General features: G+C 36.9%; 2 protein-coding genes across 2 annotated transcripts in view; one reads left to right on the top strand and one right to left on the bottom strand.

Annotated features, from left to right (window-relative positions):
• The window catches only part of LOC112540858 (uncharacterized), a 47,906-nt gene extending 39,880 nt beyond the window's left edge, over positions 1-8,026 (bottom strand). The window contains exon 1 of the mRNA XM_025167843.2: positions 7,723-8,026. Within this exon, the coding sequence (XP_025023611.1) occupies positions 7,723-7,773 (51 nt within the window). The 5' untranslated portion in view covers positions 7,774-8,026. The remainder of the gene's footprint in view (positions 1-7,722) is intronic.
• An 87-nt stretch (positions 8,027-8,113) lies between these two features.
• On the top strand, positions 8,114-25,096 carry RIOK2 (RIO kinase 2). Its single transcript, XM_007430064.4, has 10 exons — positions 8,114-8,285; positions 9,057-9,195; positions 10,089-10,205; positions 10,467-10,642; positions 13,211-13,299; positions 16,874-17,065; positions 17,567-17,659; positions 19,007-19,522; positions 20,675-20,771; positions 23,664-25,096. Exons 1-10 carry the CDS (start codon positions 8,220-8,222, stop codon positions 23,823-23,825), a joined length of 1,647 nt encoding a protein of 548 aa, XP_007430126.1. The 5' UTR covers positions 8,114-8,219; the 3' UTR covers positions 23,826-25,096.
• The last annotated feature ends 1,593 nt before the right edge of the window (positions 25,097-26,689 follow it).

Genomic DNA, 26,689 nt, shown 5'->3' with positions numbered 1-26,689 from the left:
AATGGTTAAAATGTGTTTAGTAGTGAGTAAAGTAAACATAGTATGGAGATACATTCTGTCACGGGGAAACTTTTCTTTATTTCCAGCCACATTAAGATACATTCCATTTTGTGCCATCGCAATATAGTTTTGCAAATGGCATTAATATAACCTACACTGCTGAATACTACTTTCTATTATTGCAAATATCAATGAAGTTCAAAGAATAGAGCTTCTCAAGCTATATTTTTTGTTATAATAACTGTTTCTATGTGCATTTCAGCTTTTGTTGTATTCTATCCCATATAACATGAATTAAAATGAGACGTGTTTATTCTTAGGATACCAGTTTCAAATATGACTTGCCTCTTTTTTTAGATATTTTGATCCACAAATGTTAGACATTATTATTTTTAATTTTATTGCTAAAGAAAGGAATTTCCAGACATCATAATATGTGATACAGGAAACTTCATGATATGCCTCTCAAATCTTAGAACAATCTAGCCCTTTTCACATAACTTTATAAAATAAACTAGAAACACAGTTTTTTGAGTCAGATCCTTGAAATATTGAGATTTAATTGCCTTTACTAGGCACTTAAAAGGATAAGATTACAAAATCTTAAATTTCACTCCTTCACTAATAACTGCCAGTTCTTTTCATAGGACTCAATTCTTATATTGAAAGAAAGGAAGACCCACCTAAATCAGTGGGGCTTCTAAGTAAGCATTTAAATTCTACTGCTCAAATAATACATTTGGCTGTGTTGTAGGTAACGATGAGGCAGGATTACTGACTATAGTGAGCAAGGTTATATTAACCACCATACCAAATGAATTCAGAATGAGCCTCTGCAGCATAATTGTATAATTGCTTTCCCATGTGAAGCACATTATGCCTATCTAATTCTTTCCAAAAGCCTTGTTTTTAAGTCATCCTGCAGCTTGCAAAATAGATAAATAGCAGCCATATGCTCATCTTTGCAAAAACTGTGAATGATGTATTCTGACTAAGAACATGAAAACAGTATGCTTCCCACTGCAAAATTTCAGAGGTGGAACAGAATTGGGCTGACCAAAGAAGGCTGTACATATGTATTAATCTACAGGGCAGAAAATGTTATTTACTTAAAGTATTGCTCTAAATTAGAAGTTTTCAACCTGAATTTCTCAAAAAAAAAAATCAAGGATTCCAAATGTACAACATTTCAAATTTGTTGCCCTAAATCAAAAAATGCCAGATGAAAAGTTGAAAACAAATAAAAAGATTTCTGTGCCACCAATGATTTTTCAAGGCTTTTCTATTTCTTAAGTCAAGAAATGAAGCTCCAAGTAACTATGGATAAAAGTAAAAATCCCAAAACATTCCACATCTTCACTATCAATTTGCCACTCTTTTATATGGCTCAATTCTCATTTTAAAAACTGGGGTATCAGGAACAGTTGCAATGATCCTTGGTAAGAAAGCAAAGATATATTATTCTAATGTCAGCACATTTTCAGAAACAGAACAAGTCAAACTTGAGTTCACCCAATGTCTAAAAGCTATTGGGCTTTTAAAGGTTTCAGGTTTAAACAATATTTTAGCAAGGAAAGGAACTTTCTTTGATCTGGCAAGTGTCAAGTCTACAATTTCATTTTTGTTTGCAACTATGTTCAAATTTTATAAGGATCTCTATTAGTATACTTTGCAAGAACTGAATAGCTAGCTTTGTGCTGAGATTTTTTTAATCTATTGAACATTTATAAAAGTGAACACTGATTTTTGCAAGAAGCCTCACAGACATGGTATATTCGTTGCAAAAGAATCTGACAAGAAGGCTTTAGCCTTCTGCAGAGAATAGCCCAAGCAATGTCTGAAGCATCCATGTAATTTGAGAACAAAAACGGCACTGCTTTAACGTGCTGAAATAACAGATACAAGCACCAAAAGAGTAAACCATATATAACTTGACAGTGACCAAGAAAATAAATGTTCAACGGAAGAGTATTCAAATCTTTGCTTTCTCTTGTGTTACTGCAACTCAGGGCTATTTTTTTTCTACTCTTATTTCTCTTCAGATTGTATAAATCTTTTATCTTTTACAGTCTCAGTAGTAAGAGAACTTGTAAAAAGAGAGATATTAAACCCGAAAAGTTTCATATGTGTGATAGTCCGTGGATAGGCTTCTCCATTGTAGTTGCCTGCACCAACATGTAAACGTCCAAGCTTCGGATCCATTATCCAGTGCCCATCAAAAAGGCAGGGCAGTCAGGAGTGCTCCAATAATCACATGAAACTCACAAGACCAATTGTATGATGATAACTAAATATACACAAATTGTTTTACAAAGCAACATATGCTTCAGTGTGTGTTTAATTAGTCAATTTAAAGCATTTTTCCCTGTAATAATACCTCATTCAATTTTTTTTTAAAGCATAGCATTTGATCTTGCAGTCATAAATGCAGTAAGTTTTAAAAAATATTTCTTCTTACAAAATCCCAGATCACTTTTGCCTGTTGTATCATCTTTTATAGAAAAGTAATGTGCTGCCCTCTAGAGGCACACAAAACCTTTATTGATGCTGAGAAGATTGTAGAATGACCGCTTTCTTTCTTAAAAAATGAAGGTAAACAAAGTACTTGAAGAGTGTTGTTTTTTCAACCAGTCTCTTTCAATAGAAAAGAGGTCAACTGAATTAACATTATCTTTCAAATATAATTATAAGTGTACTGCATTAGCTTCCTTCTACCAAATATAAGAAAAGCAAATCAGTGACAAAGTCATTACTTTTAGATACAATTTTTTGCATCCTTATGGGATCCTGATTTTGGGGGCAGATTTAGAAGGTTGGAAAAATATCAAGAACCCATCAATAAAATAAATGCCACAAGCCATGCTTACTCACACAAGGGCTGTAACTTGCCTAAGATATTTGAGTACAAAACAGTACAACTGATGTGATATTTTAACTGGTTCTCCACTAGCTCGTATGGTGCCCAGCAAGGTAGTATCCTTCTGAAGGCTGTGTCAGTGGGTAGCGTTGAGCAGGTCACATGGAATGAAACATAACATGCAACATAGCTGGTTTTAACAGGACTCTAGACTTTACAAAATGCCTTAATTTATCTATAGTGATTGAATCACGGAGGTATCTGTACACGTTGGTTTAGCAAAATTAGTATTTTTCTATATTCATTGATAGTTGCCCACTTTTAATTGAATTGTTTATTCTCCAGAAATGAAATGAAGAAATAAATATATCCTAAATAAAAAATCCACCTACATTCACAGGAATAGTTTCAATCATAGTTTGCCAAAACTGTGATTTTATTGTCATTACATATTAAGCAAAATACATTTATTTGAATAAACTGAAATTCGTTTACGTGCCACTTTTAATAATACTGAACGCTGCTTTTTAATAGTTCCAAATCATCTTCGGCATTTATGCAAAATTTCTCAGCTTAGATAAATCTAAACGCATCATTACTGGCATTTAAATTTGTTCAATTCATACAAAATTACACTTTCTCCCTGGAGTCTAGCATCTCTGTATTTACTTATAAAATCCTATTTTGTGAATCAACAGAAATCCAATTATGGAGCTATGTATTTAGTTATTTAAAAAAAACTATTTTTTAAAAAGTCATATATAAGCACCATTTGTTAGTATCATGAATATTTGCATCATGTATCTTGCACCTAATTTTAGCTCAGCTATATTGGATATATATTGGATTGCATCTAGCCAATCTTGGCCAAGCTCCAAAAGATATGCAGAATGAGACCTGCTTAATAGTGGGATGGAAGACCACTGGGACATATCAGAACTGTAGGCTACTGAAAAGTAAAAAAAAAAAATAATAATCCAGAAGATGTCAATGGCAAATCATATTCCCATCAGATCTGGCAGAGAAGGCATGCTACAGGTCTCGTCCACCAGGGTATTATATTTGGCGGGTCCCAGGAGGTGGGCCTTCTCTGCCATGGCACCCGCCTTGTGGAATCTTCTCCCCCCAGGAGTGAGATTAACTCCATCCCTCTCAACATTCTGCAAGTCCTTCAAGACCTAGCTATGTGATCAGGCCTGGGGGGCCCGGGGACTGGGGAGATGTTGCGATAGGTCCCTTATTAATATTATCCCCTCCTGTTTTGTGTGCTTTTATAGTTATTTTTACTTGTAATTGTTTTTTATGTATTTATTCTTTTTAATTGTTGTACAGTGCCCAGAGTCACTTTTATGTGAGGCGGGTAGCTATATAAATACAATAAATAAATAAATAAATAAATAAATAAATAAATAAATAAATAAATCTTATCAAGAAAACTATATGGATGTGGTCCATGAAGTCAACAAGAGTCATGTTTGGCTTGAACTCCTTCTGCCATCTTCTTCCCGCTGCTGACAAGGAACGCTCAGCCTGGCCTTATGCAAGGCAGCTGCTGGCCACAACAGGCCTTCTTCCCAAGGCTGCTTACACTGTTCTCCAAACAGCACACACCATTCTTGGGAAGCTTCAAAAAGTTTCTGAGGCCTTCTGAAACCTCGCGAGAAGGTCATGTCCACTGTTCTCCAAATCGCATTCGCTGTTCTCACAATGCTTCAGTTTTAAAAAGGAAGATAAAAACTAATACAAACTATAAAGAAAAAGAAAAGAAAAAGAAATAGAAGAGAAAGCCAGATGCAAGAAAGGGGGGAAAAGTAAAAGAAAAATAGAAAAGAAAGAAAAATGATACAAGAAGTAGTTTCCAATCTTCTTTACAGCAGTTATAAGGATAATTATAAATTTATCACTTACTCTGTGGTTACAACATGACTCTCTTCTTTCTATAATCTGTCCTGTCTAATCATCAAAACCATAAATCATATGCCCATTTTTTTCTGTTTTACACAAAAAGTCCATTCCAGTCAGCAATAAACATAAATATTGTCTTTTCTCTGATCAAAGAAATCAATTTAGCCATCTCAGCAAGTTCCATCATCTTCACAAACCATTCCTCCATTGTGGATAATGCCAAATCTTTCCATCTTTGTGCATATAATAATCTGGCTGCAGTTATCATATGTAGCCAGGGAATGAGGGTGCGGGGTACATGCAATCACAGGGAGGCTGTGGAAAGAGGGCACAGGGTACATGTGTGTACAAGTGCAGGAAGGCCAGGGAAAGAGTGTGCAGGGCATGTGCAAGTGAAGGGGGAAGGAGGGTGCAGTGTGTACGAGCGAAGAAAGGCCAGGGGACAGACTTACCCCAGCAACTTGTGCACCAGAATATTAGTGGAGCTCTGGTATGGGTGTGGACACATAACTCATTTAATTGATTGTAAATTTAGTTTGTTTACTTTCCAATTTTATTTATTTATTAAACAAATCTATATAACTGCTCATCTACAAAAAGAACAATCTGGACTTTCTACAGAAGATAAAGCATGCTATGTGAATTTACAGTTGACGTGAAGAAGTGAAGATAATAGATGGTTTTCTTATCTCATATTTAAAAATAAAGATGGACACTATGCTGGAGAAATAAAAGCATGATTTCCTAGGGAGGAAAGCAATGCAAACTTCAAAGAATCTTAGCATGTAAGAATTCTTTTAATGTCCATCCAAAGACAGGATTGCAAAACATAAGAATGGCAATGGCAAGATAGGAATAAAAGTAATGGTCTTATCAATGGTAATGTATGGTTGTAAAAGCTGTATACTAAGAAATAGTGAATGAAAGAAGCCAGACACCATTGAAATACTGAACTAGAGATACACTAGTTACTAAGAATACCAAGAAATGCAACAAAAATTATTCAGTCAGTCTGGGCCATATACTGCACTTTTAAGGCTAATTGCTCCCTTAAGGTGATGATCAGCAAGTAGAAATGGATATATTTTGGCATATGATATGAGTGGATGATGGACAAGAGAAATAAATATGCTTGGCAATACTGAGAGAAATAGAAGGCATAGCAATGGATTAGATAGATGGAGTATTGGAATGTCCTTAAATTGTTACAGTGGAGAGGCCAACAGAACCATGTATGCATGCATACATGAGGAACTGACTCAATGGCACCTACTTATCCAATTTAATCCTACTATAATCAAAGTGATGTTCTTTTGAATGCACATTTTAAACAGATTCAGAGAAGAACAATAAATTTTTTAAAGATGTAAGAAAGAATTCCTACGAAGAAATATTGAAAAATTGAGTACATTTAGCCTGGATAAGACAAAACTACAGATAGATATGACAGAATTTTAGATACTAGATGGATTACAACCAGCACCAGGCAAGACTATTTTCTCTATTGTAATATTAAATGCAAAGGACCTAAGGTTCAGGCAGACAGATTTTACCTGAACATTAGTTAAGGTGCTGGTTTAGAAACCAGGAGACTGCAAGTTCTGGGCCTCCCTTAAGCATGAAAGCTGGCTGGATGACTTTAGGCCAATCATACTCTTTCAGCCCAACCTACCTCACGGGGTTGTTTTTGTGGGGAAAATAGGAGACAAAAGAATTAGGTATGTTTTCCACCTTGAGTTGAATGAATGAGTATATTCAACTCAAGGTGGCAACCATATCTATCGGGGTATGTGTATATATGTATGTATGTATGTATGATGAGCATGAAACTGAGCAAACTCAGGGAGGCAGTGAAGGACAGGAAGGCCTGGCACAATATGGTTCATGGGGTCACGAAGAGTCGGACACAACTTAACGACTAAACAACAACAACAAATGTATGTATGTGTGTGTATGTATATGTGTGTGTGTGTATATCCTGATATTATTCATACACACACACACACACATAAAAATCTGAAGATCTTCAGCAACAGGCAAGGCAGCTAATATGTTAGATATGGATCTGAATCCCTTGCACCAAACAGAATATTTATTTATTTATTTTACAATATCTGTAACCCATGCCAATCAAAAGCGTCTCTTGGAGTACAATAAAGGTGGACTATAAGCCTGTCACCGAAGACACTGTGGCAGTGTTTTACATCCCTACTGAAAGCAATAGGACCTGCACCAAACCACAATGATGGATTATGATGATATGCTCAGAGTCGTAACAGAAATGCCATTCTTATGTCCTTGGGTCCCAGTGTAAATAGTCACATAAGTGTCTATGTCATTTGATCCTCCCACCTGCCTCTAGGGAAAGCCCATGCTTGAAAGGCACTTCAATTGATCTAGAGAACCTTATCACCTTAATATACACTGCTTAACCTGATGGCCTTCGGATGCCCTGGAATTCCCCAAAAGCACAGCTGAAAACTGCAGGAGATGGGACTCATGGGAACTGAAGCATCATGCAGTATATCTGGAGGGAATCAAATAGGAAAAGTCTATTCTCACTTAGGCTAGGAGAAAAGAGGGCCCGTAGATGGCCAAGAGGTAGTGAAAATCAGTTCTCTGCACATCCCCAGAAACTCTCTTCTCTCTTCGCTTTTCCAACGATTAGCAAGAAGGGCTGAAAGGGAACCAGCCCTATCCATTGGCTCAAATGCCTTTTTCCAGATTTCAATGTTTTAAGTCCTGAAAAACACTGCTCGGCTTGAATTCTCCCTGAAGCCCAAACCTAACAATTTTTCTCTCCGAGCACAGTTCATACGAGCTGATGGAAGTGGGGACGGCAGATGGAGGGAGGGTGCCACAGCGACTGATGCAAGTTCCATCTGAATCTAGTCGATCATCTACCGCCACATCACCTGGTTGGGGCGGGGGGGAAACCACCATCTCCCTGCGGTCGTTACCTTAGCAGCTGTCCGAGGCAAAGGAACGGGCCGGTCACTTCGGCTGTTCATGATGCTCAAGGGAGCTTCAGGGGGCGAGCCTTGTTTCGACTGCTTCCTCTCGCGCGACGCGTTTCCCCAGCAACTGACCCTGCCAGATACTTGCGACAGAACCTGCACATCTGAAGAAGCCAAAAGATTTGCTAGCGAGATGTAAACAGTTCCGTGCAAATATTATAATTCTTCGCATTATGACCCGGGGGTTATGTTGTCTTGGCACAAATACTGGGGACGACCCTACGGGCACATATACATAGCTGTTAGGATCTGAAACGAATAACCGTCTCTGAAAAGGACCCAACGCAGAGAGGAGGCGTGTGCATTTCTGTGCGCGCGCATTCGACGGACAGGAAGAGGAGCGCGCATGCGTATCCCAAATAACGAGACGAGACTTGCGTGTTGGGCGAAATTCAGCTGGCGCTTCACGTTGTGCTGTCGGGGAGTATCTGGACGGCGCCATGGGAAAATTGAACGTAGTTTTACTCCGATACCTTTCCCGGGATCACTTTAGGGTCCTCACTGCGGTAAGGCTTGGTTGGCGGATTCAATTTATATAATCGAGCGGCGGTTTGAGATCTGAATTGGTCGGGACGGGCCACGTGTCTCCTTCTGAAAGAGATTTAGGATGGCTGCTTGTAAAAGTGGTGGGACAGGAATGGGGCGTATGATCCTCCAGATGTTCTTAAACTTCCAGAATCCTTCATATTGGGCATGCTGGCTGGAATTGTTGGGAGTTCAAGAATATCTGGGGGTTCCACATCTGTTTAAAGATGTGCTGCCCTTGTTTTAAAAAAGTAGGTAAGATTATGTTGACTTATCTTAAATCTGTCTTTGAAAAGTAACAGTTGGGAGATGACCGAAAGCAGAGTTCCCCAAATACTAAAATGCCAAGGGAAGAAAAATACTGGCGTTGTTCTCTGAGTCCTTCTAGTGCAGTTTGCCCTTCTTTTACAATCTTAGCCACATGCTATTAAACTTTAACCCAGTCTTCCTCACTATCGTGCAGTCTATGACTTTTATTTTCTCCAATTAACCTAATTAGTTGGTGTGGACTGTATGCATTCCGAAGACACTGAGTTGGGATAATCTGGACTGGAATTAAGGCCTGCCAAAAATTTGTTCTATTATTCATTTGCCTTGAGAATACCATTTCACGACTAAACAGTCTTATTATTTTTTGTCAGATTATCAATGTTAAAGGAAATGCATGATTCACAAAGAGTAGGCAAGATGCCAGAAGTCAGGCTTATCAAAATGGGGTTTTGATTTATTATTATTTCTTTTTGTTATTATAGGTAGAAATGGGCATGAAGAATCATGAAATAGTCCCTCCTAGTTTGATTGCCTCCATTGCCAGTCTTAAACATGGGGGTTGTAACAAAATTCTGAAAGAATTAACAAAACACAGGCTTGTAGCTTATGAACGAACTAAAAGTAAGTATAAATGTTGTTGTATGTCTGTGCACATGCTCACCTGCCAACAAAAGGTTAATGATTGTATTAGTAATGCACCTTTACTGCTATATTTCAAATGATACAAATTAGAGAAAACAGAGCATTTGTCATCATCTCAAACATATTCAGTCCCCTTTTCACTTAGGTACAGTGCTTATATAAGGTTTCTTTAGGATTGAATAAACAGTTATAAGAGGTTGTTCTGAGATAAGCTACTTTGAATCCTTTCAATGATTTAAAATGGCTTTTCCCAACTTTATGTCCTCCAGTTGCATTGAGCTACAGTGCCCAACATAGTCAACATCCAAGGTGGTTGTAACAACCAAGCTCAAAGAGCACTGAGGACTCCATAATCAACATCATTGTTGGCATACAAAGTATCAAATAAACTTATCATCTCAGTGACTCAGGTAATGCTAGGCAGTTTACAGATTAGGGTTAGAAGTAATAGAAATTACCATAGAACTAATAAAAATAGCAAGAAACTGACATAATATACTATACACCAGGGAGGATGACCAACTCAAACTATTACAACAAACAAAATAACTACCAAGCAGCAAATCCCTAGGTCTGCTGGAAAAGCCAACTTTTCACAAGTGTACAAAAGGAGTCATATCAACCTCTGAGGGGACCCTGTTCCACAGGGTAAGCCCAGCTACAGAGAATACATGCTTCCGGGGTTCCACAGGATGACTGTCTTATAGGTGGGACCCTTCCAGGTTCTGTCAAGCAGAAACAACTGGATGGTTAGAGGTGTTAGAAACTATAGTCCAATATAAATGCAGGGTAAAATCTTCATTCAGAAGGATAATCAAGTTGTGAGTTATTAGCATATGCACACTTTTGTGACATTTATTTTAATTTTTCAGCTGTCCAAGGTTATCGATTAACTAATGGAGGATATGATTACCTTGCCTTGAAAACACTGACTTCTCGAGAAGTTATCTGTTCTGTTGGGAACCAAATGGGTGTTGGAAAAGAATCAGGTATTTTTAAACATTAGTTTAATGGGCAGGAAGAGAGTGGGAAAATTATTCTAATAACTTTTGTTGGTAAATTCCCTCCAAATGCTGACTGTAGGACCTATCTGTTTAGTGATAATCTGTCTCCAATTCATTTCAACGCCTGACTGGATCGATAATATTATTTGTGTCATATAACTCATATACATATTGTCATCATTCTAAAATCTCTTTAATAGGTAAGAATAGGATCTAAAGCTGTATGAATGAAATTTTGTTTTAAAGATATTTACACTGTTGCAAATGAAAAGGAAGAGCAGCTTGCGTTAAAATTGCATAGGCTTGGAAGGACATCCTTTCGGAACTTGAAAAACAAGCGTGATTACCATAAACACAGACACAAGATGTCATGGCTCTACCTCTCACGTCTTGCTGCAACGAAGGAATTTGCCTGTATGAAGGTATGGTTTATATACCCCTGATCCTTGACCCCAGGCAGTTACAGCTGAGTAAAAGATAGAACCGAGTCTCAGTTGCCTTCCTATAACTTCCCTTTCACTTATTAAAATGATGAGTTTGATTTAGAATGGCCATTTTTCTTTCCTGATATGCTCCTGATCAGTCTTGTAAGAATCATCATGAGCTCATTGTTTGAGTTCATTTGGCTCATCCATGATTGTGAATCACAACTAGATTTACCACCAAGTTGGTGTATTGCTTTTATTTTTTTCCTTTGTTTTTTCTTTTACTATGGTTTTTTTCCCCTTTGTTCTGTTTTATTAAATAAAGGCAAAAAAATAGATTTTACCGCTGTGTATGGTAGCAAAGTAATAATTCAATTTTATAATAATGGCTACTAAACATGACTTGCAGATTAGAATTTCCATTGTTGTAATACTTTTTCATAGATATGAAATGCATGAAATACTTTGTTGTGTTCTGACCACTTCCATTTCCATAAAGAATGCTACAGAGGGAAAGTTGCAGAAAATGCAACCAAAATAAGATAGAAATTGGAGCGCATTCCTCGTGATATATGGTAGTCCTTTGGCTTCGAAGAAGACACGCTGTTGTGCAGTTTATCTGTGGACACAGAGGTAGCAGTACAGTCTCAGTCTGGAAGTGTAGAGTCTAGTACCATGGGGGCATTGGAAGTCCATTGTTTTGATAACTGTGGGTGTTATTCTGTGATGCCACTCAGCTTTCTATCAGTTTTTGGCAGCGCCTGTCTTCAAAGCCAGTGGATGCCTCATAGCACAGGCTCGCCAGTGTGTTCTATTAGCAACTGCAGCTTCTACTTCCCTTGGCTGGATAAAGGGTAAAGGGTTTCTTTCACAGCGTCTTTCACAGCGTCTTTGTAGCGCTTGCATAGTCGACCTCAAGGTGTCTTCCCAGATTCCAGTACACTATAGAGCAACTGGCGAGGCATATGGTGGTCATCCATTCTGTTGACGTGTCTCACTCACGGCATCTGGGCTCTGATAATCAGGGACTCAATGCTGGTGGACTCTGCATGATCCAAGACCTCCAGGTTGGAGACATGGTCTTGCCAACAAATGCCAAGGATGGAGGGGAGAGCATGCATGTCAAATTTGTCCAGTTGTTTGATATGCCTTCAGTAGAGTCCAGGACTCACATCACATGAATGGGGTGTTCAGGGAGGGGTAACACCTTTGGTGAAGAGGCCTGCCATGCTCTTTCTAGGGCTGTTCATTGACCGACAGAAATAAAAAATACTAAGGGGAGACACGATAGGTTTTAGAACACTTTGTGGACGTTAATAAAGAAACAGTTTCCCCCTATGATATAACCATAGATCTTGGGATCATTCAGATCAGAAAAATGAGGCATGCAATAAAGAAAAACAGCTTACAAATTTGCTGCCACAGGACACGGTAGACATCTTTGAAAAGGGATCAGACAAATTATTGGATGTTGTGGCTAGTAATGGCTACTAATTATGATGTTTAAATGGAAATACCATATTTAAAGATACTGTATATGTCCCCCACAATTTCAACCTGTTCCACCTTATCACACAGAAAGGGCATGCTCCGGACCCCCTCGGCAAAAGAACTCTGGTGGGGTCCAGAAGGCAGGCCTTCTCTGCTGTAACCCCCGCCCTTTGGAACATCTTGCCCCCGGAGGTGAGACAGGCCCCCTCACTCCCGGCCTTTCAGAAGGACTTGAAGAACTGGTTCTGCCATCTGGCCTGGGGTGGGGAGGGAGGTCATCAGATATGGGGTTGGCTAGCCCCCTAGAGGTCTAGTGTTGCTTCCGTCGGCCTCCTGGATTTTTCCTTTTCCCTTTATTCTTTGTAAATGTGTCCTTTTATAAATTTTAACTGTATATTTATTTATTGTTTTAATATGTTGTAAGCCGCCTAGAGTCCCCCATTGGGGGGAGATGGGTGGGGACAAGTTTAATAAATAAATAAATAAATATACTCACGGATATGCCCATCCACGGATAAGTTGATTTTTTAATAAAAATACCATGAAAACGTACCACCCACAGATAAGTCGACCTGCATTTTTCATGCTATTTTGGTTAAAAATTTGCGGATGAGCTTATCCGCAGGTATATATGGGATATATGGGTATTTTATACTTTTTAAAAGTATAAAATACCCATATATACCATATATACTCGCGGATAAACCCATCTGCAGATTAGCTGAACCCAATTTGGGGGGTGTATTTTGGCACCTAAAATTCTCAGCTTATCCACCAGTTTATATGGTAGTCTGTTTTAATATCATTTGTTGAAGGGCAGGTCCAGAAGTTTCCTTCAGTTTGATGCCTGTCAACTTCACTGAGCTTTTGGAGTGGCCATGTTAAAAAATGAGATGGATCTTTGGCCTGATATAGCAGCGCTGCTCCTATATTTGTGCTTCATTTGGACTGGTACAAGTTTGTTTTGGCCATTCATTATCAAACGTTAACATTAACACATTATTTATCCTTCAGATTTATTTATTCATGTTCTCTGTGTGTGTTTCTTTGGTTGTAATTTCCTCCCTTGACCAGGCTTTGCATGACAGAAAGTTTCCTGTTCCAAAACCATATGACTACAACAGACATGCAGTAGTAATGGAACTTGTCAATGGTTACCCACTGTAAGTATCAATACTTGCCTGGCACAGACCTATTAAGGCTCCTTCACTTCCATTGGTGTAAATTGATAAACTGCCAGACACTGCTGTTTGAAAAAAGACGCAAATAGTTCTCTTCAGGACACAGTTCAGAAGCGATTAAGCCAAAATATGTCAGTTCAATTACATGTGAACTGTCTTCATTTACTCTAAAGAATTACTACCATTTTTTATTACTGCTAGTCCTCCAGCTAGATAGTATATTAGGTGTAGGTGGCTCTTTTCCCCATACTTTATGGTACGCTTCTACTAAAAATGTGGAAGTTTGGGAAAACAAAAATTGTGTTTTTTTCTGGCATGTTCTATTTTTTATTTTTTAAAAAATGATACAAAGTACTTTCTTTTAAGATGATATATACTGTAAAATGATTAAGGAAAGTGCTCATACAGTTTACTCAGGCTTTGCTCCCAAAATAATTTCTAAAAAACATAGAAAACTATTACATCACTAATAGGAGTGAGGTAAAGCAATTTATCATATTGGATCTTAAACACTTTATCAGTTCCTATAGATGTAGGATGAGCTAAACAGCAAAACTGTTTCTTCCTCCAGTGAAAGCTGACATTTTCACAAGAAGAGGAAGAACTTGATCCTCCTTTCTGACAGACTTTCATCTTGTTGATTTTTGATAGAAGAAGAGATGGGTCTGTTCCTGTCCTCTTCTCAGCTGCAACATACTGGGAGTAGTCTAGACACTGGCAGCAGGATTTATTTACTTATATTTATGGGGGAAAAAAGACTAAAAGGAGAAGTAATGCCCAGTTCCCCAGCATTCTGTTCTTTAAACTTTTAAATCCCTGCATAGTTCATTAGTTTAAGAGATGGCTGCCAAATGGCTTGACTTGATTGCATCACTGAAAGACCTGAAGGCACAGATGTTCCTGGAGAAGGTCTGCCTAAATGGCTGCTAAGAGTTGACATCAATTTGATGCACATAGTCAATATAACTAAATACTAAAGCATATAATAAAACAAACTTCTTAACAAAGCAGTGAATTATTTCAAGAAGCCCTGTTTAACTTCTCTGAAAGATGTTCAAAGTGAATTGACAGTATACCAAGCATTGTGCTAGTAGTAATTTCCTTTTAGTACTAAGCCATTGGCCTTTTCTTTTTCAAATGATGCTGTCAAAGACATTGTGCCTCCAGCCAATGCCACTATTTTTGTTTATTTTTCTTTTCCATTCATGTTTTATTTAAAGCTGTTTTGCTAGCATGGCTGCCACCACCAGCAGCATAATTTTTTTTGCTATTTTTTTTCTTTTTTTGGTAAAACAGCTAATGCATGCAAGTGTTTAAAAATAAGTATTCCTGCCTGTAGCTTATATGGTATCGAAATTGCTTTAGTTATATCCTATGTTCTCAAACTGTACTGTGACCACTGCTTTGTATATTTATGGGCTTTCATTCAGATGCAAATTGTTTTAATTAGCAGAGTAATATAACTGTAGGAATTAAAGTTGTGTAACGCTTACTCCTAGTTTTATATTGTTGCCTGGAGTTGTCATTTTTTAACAACATACAGTAACTAAAGTTTGCAAACAGAAGCATTACATGCATTTGTATAGTTGACATTAACATCCAATCATTTCTTCATTTTTATTCCTTGATCAAAATTTAATCAGGCACACTTGAGATCAACACAACACAATTATAAAATGACATGATAGGTGTCCAGAGCTAGCTGCCTGATCAGAAAAAGGATAACTTTCCAATTAAAACTTGATTATTGGATTGTAATAAAAAGAACATTCCCTAGCACTTAATAATGTCCCAAACCTAGTTCACATAAGAGATTTCAACATAGTTGAATGATTTGTCTGTATGAGGTTTCAGTATGGATGACCTGATAGCCTGTAATACCAGCAATATAAATCCAGTGTGTAAGAGCTAATTTTAATGAAAATATAAATATCAGCAGGTGATCAGTACTACTTTAAAACTTTCAGGCTTGTTTTTATTTTTTAAAGAAAAATGAAAAGATACATAGGAAAGAAAGGAAACAATAAACGTGCTATTTACAGGAAATAATTTTTAAACACATTAGTAAAACTTGGCCATACAGAAAACCATAGCAGTAGACAGCCAGCTTGTGAACAGAAAGCAAACACTGATGATCACCTAATTTATCACCCTGCCCAGTGCAAGAATCGGCTTCTAATGTTTACCCATCAGATGGCCATGCAGCCTCTATAATACCTCCAGCAAAAGAGAATGTATGATCTCCCAACCTAATCTGTTCTATTACCATTAGGCTTTTTTTTTTTTTTTTTGGTGATACCCAACTGTAATCTCATTCATTAGAACTTAAACCCATCGTTTTTTGTCTGTCTTCTGGAATAACTGAACAATTCTGCTCCATCTTCTGGCAGCCCTTCAGATACTTGAAGGTAGCTATCATGTGTCTCTATATTTATCTGGCTAAAGTTATCTAACACTTCCGAACTTTCCTCTGACACTTTATCATCTTGGTTGCTTTCCTTTGAAAACACCAGCTTGTTAGTGTCCTTCCTAAAAGGCAATACCCAGAAATGGCACAATATTCTAGGTGAGGTCTGACCAATAAGAATAGAGAGGAATAATGACTTCTTTTGATCTTGATGCTTTACTTCTACTAATGTGATCCAGGAATTCCTTTGCTTTTTCTGCATCACACTATAAGTTTATGCTCAGCTTGTGATCCACCAGACATTTAGATCCTTTCTGCATATGCTGCTGCCCAGTATGTTCCTCCCATACTATATTTACATCTTTAATTTTTTGCTTTACATTTGTCTCTGTTGAAATTCATATTGCCTGTTTTTTGCCCATGTTACAGCTTGTCAGAATCTTCCTGAATCTTGTAATTGTCCTCTGAGATGGTTGCTATCTTCCCCTATCTTTGTGTCTGCAAATATAGTTATCATATCTTCTAACCCTTCATCCATATGTTGAACTGTGCAGAGTCCTGAAATATTCCATTCAAGACTTCCCTTCTCCTTTTTTGCTTTTTGTTTTGGAAGGAGGGAGAGGAATATTTTGCACTTCTGTGTTTTCATGTGTTGGAAAAGTTTTGTGAAAGAAAATGGTTGCTACATGCAGGTGTGACTCAATTGTATAAATATTGTATAAATGTGCTACCTTATTTTTCAGGCAATATATTTTCATCCTTTGTTATTATCTGTTAATTCAACTTTTTTTTGTCCTGACTTTGCTGTGATGTGGAGTTTCTGACAGGTGTATGTACATGTGTACCTACACCTACACATACCACACACACACACATAATTACACATACATTTATATTTATTTCTTGCTGGGAGTGGTATAATGTCTAGGATTTATTTCAACCTTGAGTTGACATGGCAGGGAAACTGGGCACTGCATATGATTTTGTCTGAGTTTATAATTTTTTCTGTTTTCTGTTTTCCTTTGTAGTTGTAGTGAGTATTTTTTTCCTCTTCAGGCAATTTCTATTCAGGCTAATGTGGTATTGTTTTCGTCCTGGTTTAGTTTATAACTAAATAGAGCTATCTTGTGTTCTTAATTTTTTATGTAGATGTCAGGTACATCATCTTGAAGACCCTGCCTCCCTATATAATGAGTTAATGGAATTAATTGTAAAACTTGCCAACCATGGCTTGATCCATGGTGATTTTAATGAATTCAATCTCATGTTGGATAATAAAGACCAGGTTACGATGATTGATTTCCCACAGATGGTGTCAACCTCTCACCCCAATGCTGAATGGTGAGTAACTCCTCCGTGTTAACAGTGCGTGGCTCAACAAAGGTGCTTAGGTTTAAATTTCACACTAAACCTTGGATTATTTCAACTAAGCTTTGCTGAACAATGATGGCTTTTTCACACAACACTAAGCCCTAACCGATAGCTTACAAGCCAATAAATTAGAATCATGGTAAACTAAAACCAAAGTCCATTATGCATCAGCCACTATATAAAATAATTTATTCTGAGGAAGTTTAAGTAATTACTCTTTGTAACTTGATATTCTAAAGGTTAATCTGAATTGTTTTGGAGCAGTTTCTGAAAGCTTTTTCTAATTTTATAATACCATCTTGAATTTCTATTTTCATATTTGGGTTTGATGGTTGGTTTTATTGGTCTTATTGTGAAGTTTGTACAATTGATGTTTTAATTAGTTTTTTTAATACTCTAAGTAAGCCACCAAGAGTCTTTTCGATTGTGGCAAGATAGAAATAGGAATCTTTTATTAATATTTTGATTCAGGTATTTTGACAGAGATGTGAAATGTATCCGTGATTTCTTCATGAAGCGCTTCAGCTATGAAAGTGAACTATATCCAACTTTCAAGGATGTTAGGTAAGCTGTATGGTATGTTTAGACATGAATATGTATTTCATTCTTCTGAGTCTTCTTCCATAGTACACATTGAGTTCATAACATACAAGTACTATCATAGTAGTACTTATTTCCCCCGTGGGGATATTTGCCATATTAAAATTTAAGTTCAGGCAGTCCTCACTTAACGATCATTCATTCAGCAACAATTTGAAATTACACTATGCTGAAAAAATGGACTTATGACTGGTGCCCAAAGTTTTAGCCATTGCAGCACCCCCACGGTCATGTGATCAATATTCGGGCGCCTGGCAGCCCACTCACACAACTGCAGGGCCGCTTCAACTCCCCCACCCGCCTATCCCCCCTGATCTCTGCCCTCTTGGTCCCCTGCTGCCCTGTGTTCTGCCGCCCCAGCTGACCTTCGCCATCTTCTTGCTCCAAAAGGCCCCTTTGCAAAAAGCCTCCTTGCAAAAAGCTCTGGGGTGGGGCTGGGCTGAGCTTTTGCTTCGCACTGCAAAGAAAAGAAAAAAAAAAACCAAAGCAGCACCTTAGCAGCAGTGTGCTAAAAGGCCCCTTTGCAAAAAGCTCCTGACTGGGGCCGGGGCTGGGCTGGGTTTTTGTTTTGCTCTGCGGGGGGGGGGGGATGCACCCCTTCTTCCCTCCCTCTCCTTCTTTTTTTTTTTTTTTTGGTCTTCCCCTGCAGGTACAATGGCCGCTCCCGGGAACTTTGGCCCTCTAGCTGTGATAGATGGGGAGACCGGGCCTCGCAGCCCCCTTTGACCCTCTCCTTTCCATTTTCTGAGGGTAGATTGCTTTTTGGCGCACTGTGCTCCAGGAGCTTTTTGCAAAGCTTTAACTCTGCAGGGCTAAGGCTAAAAAGCTTTAGCTAAAAAGCTAAAAAGCTTTAGCTCCAGAGGGCTAAGTCTGGCCCTGTCTGCTTCTTTCTTACTGAGCTGAACCCATTGTTCCCATTTATTTCCAGTTCCTACTATCACTTGGACTTATATTCAGACTTTTTGTTGATCTAAATGGAAATCTCCCTCTGTTTTTCTTTATAATCATTATCTCTTTTTTTAAAGACACATCTTCCCTTCCTCCCATTTTTTAAAAAATAAAACATTGAGTCCATTCACAATATACAACTAATCATTCTTTTAGTAGTTTCTAAAATCCCATCTCAAGATTGCAATTCTTTTCTCTTCCTCCTCTGCATCCTTTTGGGAAGCACTGGCAGATTATAAACAAGCAGTGTTTGCTTGAATTTTTAATATCATGATTTGAGCATTACTTGAGAAGCATTTGTCCTGTTCTGTGGGTTGGAAAACTGCCAATGATTTATGATTAACTTTCTTTCAACATTACCAGGAAAGAGTGTTGTCTTGATGTTGAAATTTCAGCCAGCGGTTACACCAAAGAAATGCAGGAAAATGATGGACTACTTTACTTGGATTGCCCTCAATATGAGAGCCTTAAAACTGAGACTTTTTCTGATGTGCATGATCCAGAAGGAGAGAGAGCTTCATGTAACGGCATAGATCAAATGACTGATGGAAACTTCATAGATGAGATAAAAGAAGCTTCAGAAGCTTTGTTGCAAACCACTGAGGAAGAGAGTGTAGGTGAAAGTGAAGACAGTTTAGATTTGCAGGGATTCAGCTGTGCCTTACAGCAGGTTGAAGGACACATTATTATGACTGAAGAGGAGTCTGACCCTGAAAGCTCTGCCATTGATTTTTCTGGTGATAAAAAGAACATCGAAAATTCCACCCAGTTGGAAGATCAAGCGGGTCATGAAGAAGACGCTGCTGACAAAGAATATGAAAATGAATGCCCTGGTCTGGTTGACTTATCTACATTAAACAGAGAATTTAGACCTTTCAGGTACAGATCTATACTGATCATTTAGAAGCTTTCCATATATTGTTTCTTTGTTTTTCCTTTCCAAAAGGTGAGCTCCTCTCAAGTATTAAGCATGTAATCTTTGCAGATAGTGTTTTTTTTAATTGTGAGTTTGTTTCAAATGTTGGCATATACTATGAACTTCATTTTAACTAGTTTACATTTTAATACCAATTGGCAGCCTACAAAATTGCCAGATTGTGTCACTTTCATAACTGACCCTGATGTAGAAATATTAAAACTTTGCAGACTTCCCATTAATATATATGGTTGTTTTATGGCAGTTTGTATTTGATCACTTCATGATGGAGGAACAAGGATCCTTTTATTTTCACCTGAACTGTTACTTGCTTCTTATTTCTGAGAACCACAAAAGATGTGACATCCGGGTTTGTGGAAGGAAGGAGCTAAGCACAAAATAAATGTGTTGAACCTAGTAGAACCCACATATATTTATGTTCTTATTTTTTTAAAAAAAAGTTTTAAAAACACTACCAGAAGTTTCTTGTGGCTAAATGTAGACATTTGAACATTTCCAAGGTCTGCAGAAATGCAGGCAAGGAGACTGCAGGTGGGCCACAAGCTCCCTGTGTTGCTTTATGCCATCCGATGTTAACTATTTGTTTCAGCTTTTTAGCATTTGTTCTGCATACCTGGAAAATCCTTACAAAAAACTTTACTGAGTATTTATCAGTTTGTTCATCTTATATAGAGAAGTGGGTTCTCCAACACAGGCTACCATATCCAAATAATGCCTGTAGTGGAGATGAATACGCAGCATGGTTGGCAAGACAAAGGGCAGATACTTGGATAGCTGTACAATGAAGGGGTCAGAATAGGTCAATCTGCCAGTTCACAAGCAATTAAAAACAATACATGTAAGAACATTGGGAGGGCAGGTATGAATAACACTTATACTAAATAAACCAGATGACTTTAAGGAACCCAAAGAACAACCTCCATTCCTTTAGCAGGTTTTGGGAGTGAATTCCATGGTGTATTATGTCCATTATCAGAATTGGTACTGTGGAAACAGCCTTTGTGAATGTCAGTTCCAGTTCGTTTGCATTGGAAAAGCTGCTTAGTAGAACTTGGTTTAAAAATGGATGACTAAAAAAATATTTCTTGCTTCAGGGATGAAGAGAGCCTGTTTCATGTCAATCAGCACAGGACAAGAACTACTAGTGTGACTTCAATACAGAGTACTGCAAGCCACTCAACAATTCCTCCTGTAAGTTTTTACTTAATGGGTTCAGGATCATGCCTCCCCACCCGCACCTCCCTCAATCATCTACTGCTAAGTCTGATTCCAGATTCAATAACATTTGTACAGTACAATTTCATATGCAGTAGATCCTTATTGGGAAATGTAAATGTTTTTTATTTTGGGAAATATTTTTTTAAGCTATTGTCATCAGTCCAGGTAATGGATAAAGCCAATTTGTTTAAGGGAATCCTGAATATTCTGCTTCTTTATTCTTAAGCCTTGATCATTTAAACACCTTATTGTTTTTTAAATGATTTTATTGAATTCTTAGAACAATTAAGTACTAAACAAGAACAGTTAAGAACTAAACTTCTACATTTCATTTTAAACTGTTAAAGAAAAAGCTATGTACCTGAAAAAACTGAACAGTACAAGCTAAAAAGAAAAAAAAATAACACCAGAAATAATAAAAAAGAAACAACCAATAATACAATATGATGAAAATTTCACTTTTTCATTACTTTTCTACAATATCAAAATAGTAATACTATATTTACATCTATTGTTATAATTCAATTTTTAAAGAACAGATTAAGATTAGACCATATGCAGATGTTTGTCCAGTCACACCACTCCATCAGTACAAATGGGTTCAAAAGCTCAGAGCTGACAAATGCCTGTTGAGTCAACCTACAGAATTTGGTACAGATATAATCACTTTTTCTGCAATATTCCAAGCTCAATGTATCCAAAGCTCTTAATGATACTCATTTTGAATGACACAGAAATAACTTCTAATTGAATCTAGCACAGATACTTCTTTTGAAAGCTCGACCCTTAAGGTGTTGATGGGATGTTGAGGTTTTCTAGTTATTTTTATCCTGAAGGTTAGAACTAAGGTAAAATTATTTTCAAGCAATTTATTCATTTTCTGTTGCTCCAGGATAATTTTGCATGATGTAACGATCCTAATGTCTTAGTAACTGCTGCATACAAGTACAGTGGTTTACTTTACATACTGTATACAACAAAATAAAATACATCTCCAGAAATATGAAAAATGTAATTCTACAAATCTTTGTTTCTGCTTTCTGCATGGTTTTATTAAATTGTACTTTGCTTATGCTATAGTGCCTTCAGGTGGACACATAATATACTGAGCACCTTGAAATGTAAAATACAAAAAAAGCTAAAGCAAGCATGGATTTTGAGGATTAATACTTAATTTTCTTTTTAAACAAGTCATACAACATCCTTATTTGTTAATTCCAGTACATGCATCTTCACAGTTTCAACATTTTTAGTAGTTTATAGAAATAAGAAAAGGCCATTACTAGCCCCCTTCTATGCCTAAATAAGTTTGTCAGCATGGCTTTCCAAACTAGCAGAGATGGGGAGGAATGAGTTCCTCCTTTGTTTTGGCGGGTGGCCAACATGACGTTGTGTACCTCTACCCCCCACCCCTATCCCCCGTCAACAAGATTGAAAGCAAACTTCTTGACAAAGGAGCTTTCATTGCCTTGAAAAATATAAGAGATCTTAAGAGTGCAGTTTGAAAGGCCAAAACAATTGTCTCTTGGAATCCAGAGATCACTCAACAAAAGAGATGGACAGAAAACAATAACATCTTTGTCTTCTAAATTCTTTAAATTCCTGATAAGTTGCTGGTGGTAAAATAATTAAAAGAAGAGCATCATGATAGAACTCCTTCCCTGAAGAATCCTGAGGTGCAAAGCAAGTTGGGGAAAATAACTGGTATTATTTTGAAAGAAAAAGAGTATAAGAAAAATGAAACTGAAGTCTAAAGAGAGAAAGAGAGAACATAATGCTTACTGGATTTCTAAGTCCTGTGGAACTTCCTAGCAGTTTACAATCAGATATAATTGTGTGTGATGCTAAACTGCAGCCTGCAGTGAGAAAACTTCAAGAAATGTTTATATTGGGGATGGAAGAAAAGTGAATATATTAAAGGCAGAGGGTATAATCCAGTTCTCTGGAACATCCTTCTTTTCCTTGATTATGATTACTGGAATTCCTTCTTTTAGTCTTCCCTTCAGAGTGTGGAAAACTCTCTCTTGAGATAAATTTGACCCAATGATGATAAAGTATCTTTTTATCATACCCATGTGGGATATAAGTCTAAATTTTCTGATTATACCTCCATTTAGCAAAGGCTTCAACTTTTCTTAAATATTCACATAGCTTAGTTGGCTGGTCATTCTGTACAGATCTCTAATGTTTTGTATCAATGCTAATTGTATCTTTTTGGCTTCCTTTTTAAAAATACCCCTTTCTCCTTTGAAATAGCTCAGAGCAATCTCATTGAGGGTTGCCTCCTTGTCTTATAAACTTGCAATATGTTTGGTGCAAAATCTTCCAGGGAACTTCATAATTAAGTGGGAATTTGAACCCCAAGACAAAATGCAGCACTCTTAGCATTTCATCACGTTCTTGCTAATACCAGATTCTCCTTTTTCATATGTAGTTCTAGCCAATCTAAAATTTAAGTATTGTAGCTGTGCTCATTAAATTATTTTCTATTGTTGAATGAAGGGGAAATTTTCATCCTATTTAGTGAAATCAAGTTTCAGAATGCAGCTTCTAATTTATATGTGTACTTTGTCAGGCATCCATTGCTGGGCACAACCACAAGAGGGTCTGTTATTCTTCCAGACAATCTCAAAACTCAAACACATCTAAAGCGTGTTGCTTCTTTTTGCATGACTTGCTTATTCTTAAGTACATTGGTTATTTTTTTAAAAACCTTTTGCAGGTATTCGCAGACATCAAGAAAAACTAATATTCAGTACTCCCTAGAAATTTGATGTTGATTGAAATAGGGTAACATGTAAATTGAATTTTGATATTATTTAATTGCAAGCTAGGCTAATGTTTTTATAAAACTTATTATTTCAGGAACTGGTAAAACAGAAGGTAAAGCGCCAACTAAATAAGCAACAAAAAGCTGCTTTCAGACGGCGACTGCAGAAAGGAGAAGCTAACATTTACACCAAACAACGGCGAGAACACATGTACAATATCAAATCAAGTTTGGATTCAGCTAGCTTCTGGGAATGACATCCTAGGGAAACATTTATCCTTTTTCTCCCACCTCACAAATCAAATAAAATTTGATTTTAATGGACTCATTAAATAATGGCTCATTTACCTCATTATGTTATTTGTATAATGACATCACAGCACAAATGATGTCAGTTGCTGTGGAAATTTGGTCCATTACTTACAAAGTCCATTATATCAAGATTTCATTGAAATGTCATATTGTGTTCTTGTATCCTGAGTGTAGTTTTAAAAAATTCCTAAAATCAAATAAATCAAGCTGTAAGGGTATTCAGAAAATAGGTGTAGGACTGGTCTAAACCCATAGGCTGAATCAATGTGGTTAATTTTTTAAGCCAATCCATAGCTTGGTTAACACAAATTGCTACTTAATTAATTTCACTGTGCTTAAATTGCCTTGGAGTCTATGCAGTAGTTGATATAAAACTTTCAGTGATGCTTGGATTTCAGAGTTTGACAAATTTAACAGTTCTTGCACAAATATAAAAATTTTAAACCTAAAGTTCTTTTTACCACATCCCAAAGGTTGCATATATAAACCCCATCCAAACTGTGACAGGTAATGAAAATGATCTTGCACAGACCTTGCAAGAACATTTCAAAAAGGTCTGTGCTACTGCTAATAATTTTTCCTATATTTATTCAACAACTTACTAAATAGCCTATTACCAAAAGTCCTGAGCCCTGTAGGTAGGCTTATTTAGCCAAAATGTTGTATCTTTAGAATATAAGAAAAGTAGTAGGCATGCTTGATCTAATCTACCATCATTTAGGGGAAAAAAATAATATAGAAGTTTGAAAGCATCCCAAAGAATAGTTGAAAATATTTTTTTTTAATTCTGGGTTTTGGAAAAACATTACAGAATAGAATATTAAAAAGTAAGCCCATTTAGTAGATAAGAATTTAAGACAGATAAAAGGCTCAGTGGAATAAGAACTTAGATCACTCATTTAAAAAGTTATACGTGTAACAGGAAATATTGTGTTATTGTACAGTCATTGTTATTTTTGTTTTATGACTACCTATTGACCTTTAAGAACTTTGTACTAAGAGTGTTTCTATTTCAGAAAAAACACGTTAAAATTATCTGATGTTTTGAGAAATAATCAACTTTTAGGTGGTATTAATTCCTACAGTTATCCAGAATTTTATTATGCACAGTTTTATCATGTGATACAACAATTTCTAATTTCTAACCAGCCATTGTGCTAGCTTGTAGTTCAGTAGCATCCCAGGAAATAAACCAAAGAAACCATGACTAACTTCACCATGGGTAGTGTCTTGTGTAAAACCTTCTACTTTCCAATAGCATTTTTAGGCATTCGCCTGTTCCCCTGCTCCTTTCTACCATTCTTATTTAATATTGCCCCTTTGCTTTCCATCTTCAGGTGCATGCTGGTGAGGATTTAAGGGGAAAAAAAACTCTTGAAATAATGATAGCCCAGGCTCTGTATACATACTTTTTGGGGGGTTCTCCAGGTTCAGGAAGATCTGCACCAACGTGTAGATCATGAGTGCTTCAGGTGTTTTGCTGTTTTTTAACTGGGAACATACAGAAACAATTGACCAAGTAAATAGCAGAACAGCCAGAGAGTTTCTGAAAGTCTGGCATCAAATAAAAGAACCATCAATAGAACAAAGAACTAGACATGATTTATCACCTAATCAAATACAAGATGTAAACATTCACAACTGACAAGGTAGACTAATCAAAACAGAGGTAACACCAGGTTCAACCACTAAGCAATGGTTGCTTCCCAAGAAGCATTCAATCACTAACCAACCCACCCCATAAAATTCAAATCCCACACAGATTATAAATATGGCAAGGCAACCCTCACTTCTGGATCATTGCACTTATGAAACTTGGCTGAAACACATTGCAAAATGTCTGCAACACTTGTGATGTACAGTTCGGTGCAGATCTTCCTGAGCTCAGAGAATCCAAAAGAAAGTATGTAAAAACAAAACTGAATTTGAGACTTAAGAATTAGGCCTGATTTTAGTTGAATATACTATTCAGACTGTGGCTGAGACACTATAAATAGAAGTAGTACCACTACATAATTTTTGAGTTACAGTGAATAATCCTATGTGAATATTTTTACACATTGCATTTACACAAGCATTTTTTCCTTTCTTCACCCCAAAAGTTCAAGTCAAAGATCTTGCTGTTACAATGCAAATGTTTGTATTCACACACTAGTAAACCAGGTTTAACCATAGTTTGATAAGCAAGCCATTATGGGTTGGCTTGCTTAGAACACTACGTTGCATGAGGCAAGAATCAACCCAATGTCATTCCTGTTTAGTGTGATGTATAAATCCAGCTCTGATCTAATTTGGTCAATTCAATCCAAAAATTTGGTAAATCAATATAATTTTTCCTTTCTTATAAAACTTTGAATTGATTCAATTCAGTTTTCCAATTCATTAGAAAAAGAAATCAAAAGCATCAGATTCAATTCATACATTATTAATCCCATTTGGTAAATTGATTCCATTCAGTGATTTGATTTGATAAACTCTGCAATATCCCCTTTTTTCTAGGCTCTCAGCTTGTGGCCTGTTCCCACAGAGAGCTTTGTGATATAGAAAAAGACACTGAAAGATAAAGCATTGGATAAAAATAAAGTTTAAATATAAATGTAAGAATTAGGCTATAATCTGATGCACGTACTTGGAGGTATACACCTTTGAACTTAATGAAATTTCCTTCTGAGGAAGGAACTTTCCTAACTTAACTAATTGCATTACTTAAAAAAAAAAGGGTACTGTATGGCCATAAATAACCAATGCTCCCTAACTTGAGTTTTATTTAGATTAAAGCCTATCTTTATAGACAGAAACAAGTAAGAGT

This window comes from Python bivittatus, unplaced genomic scaffold, assembly GCF_059951505.1.
Source record: "Python bivittatus isolate LINGU-HERP-01145 unplaced genomic scaffold, Pbiv_v1 ctg000850_np1212, whole genome shotgun sequence".
Lineage (NCBI taxonomy): Eukaryota > Metazoa > Chordata > Lepidosauria > Squamata > Pythonidae > Python > Python bivittatus.
This window is presented reverse-complemented; position numbering and strand designations above follow the sequence as displayed.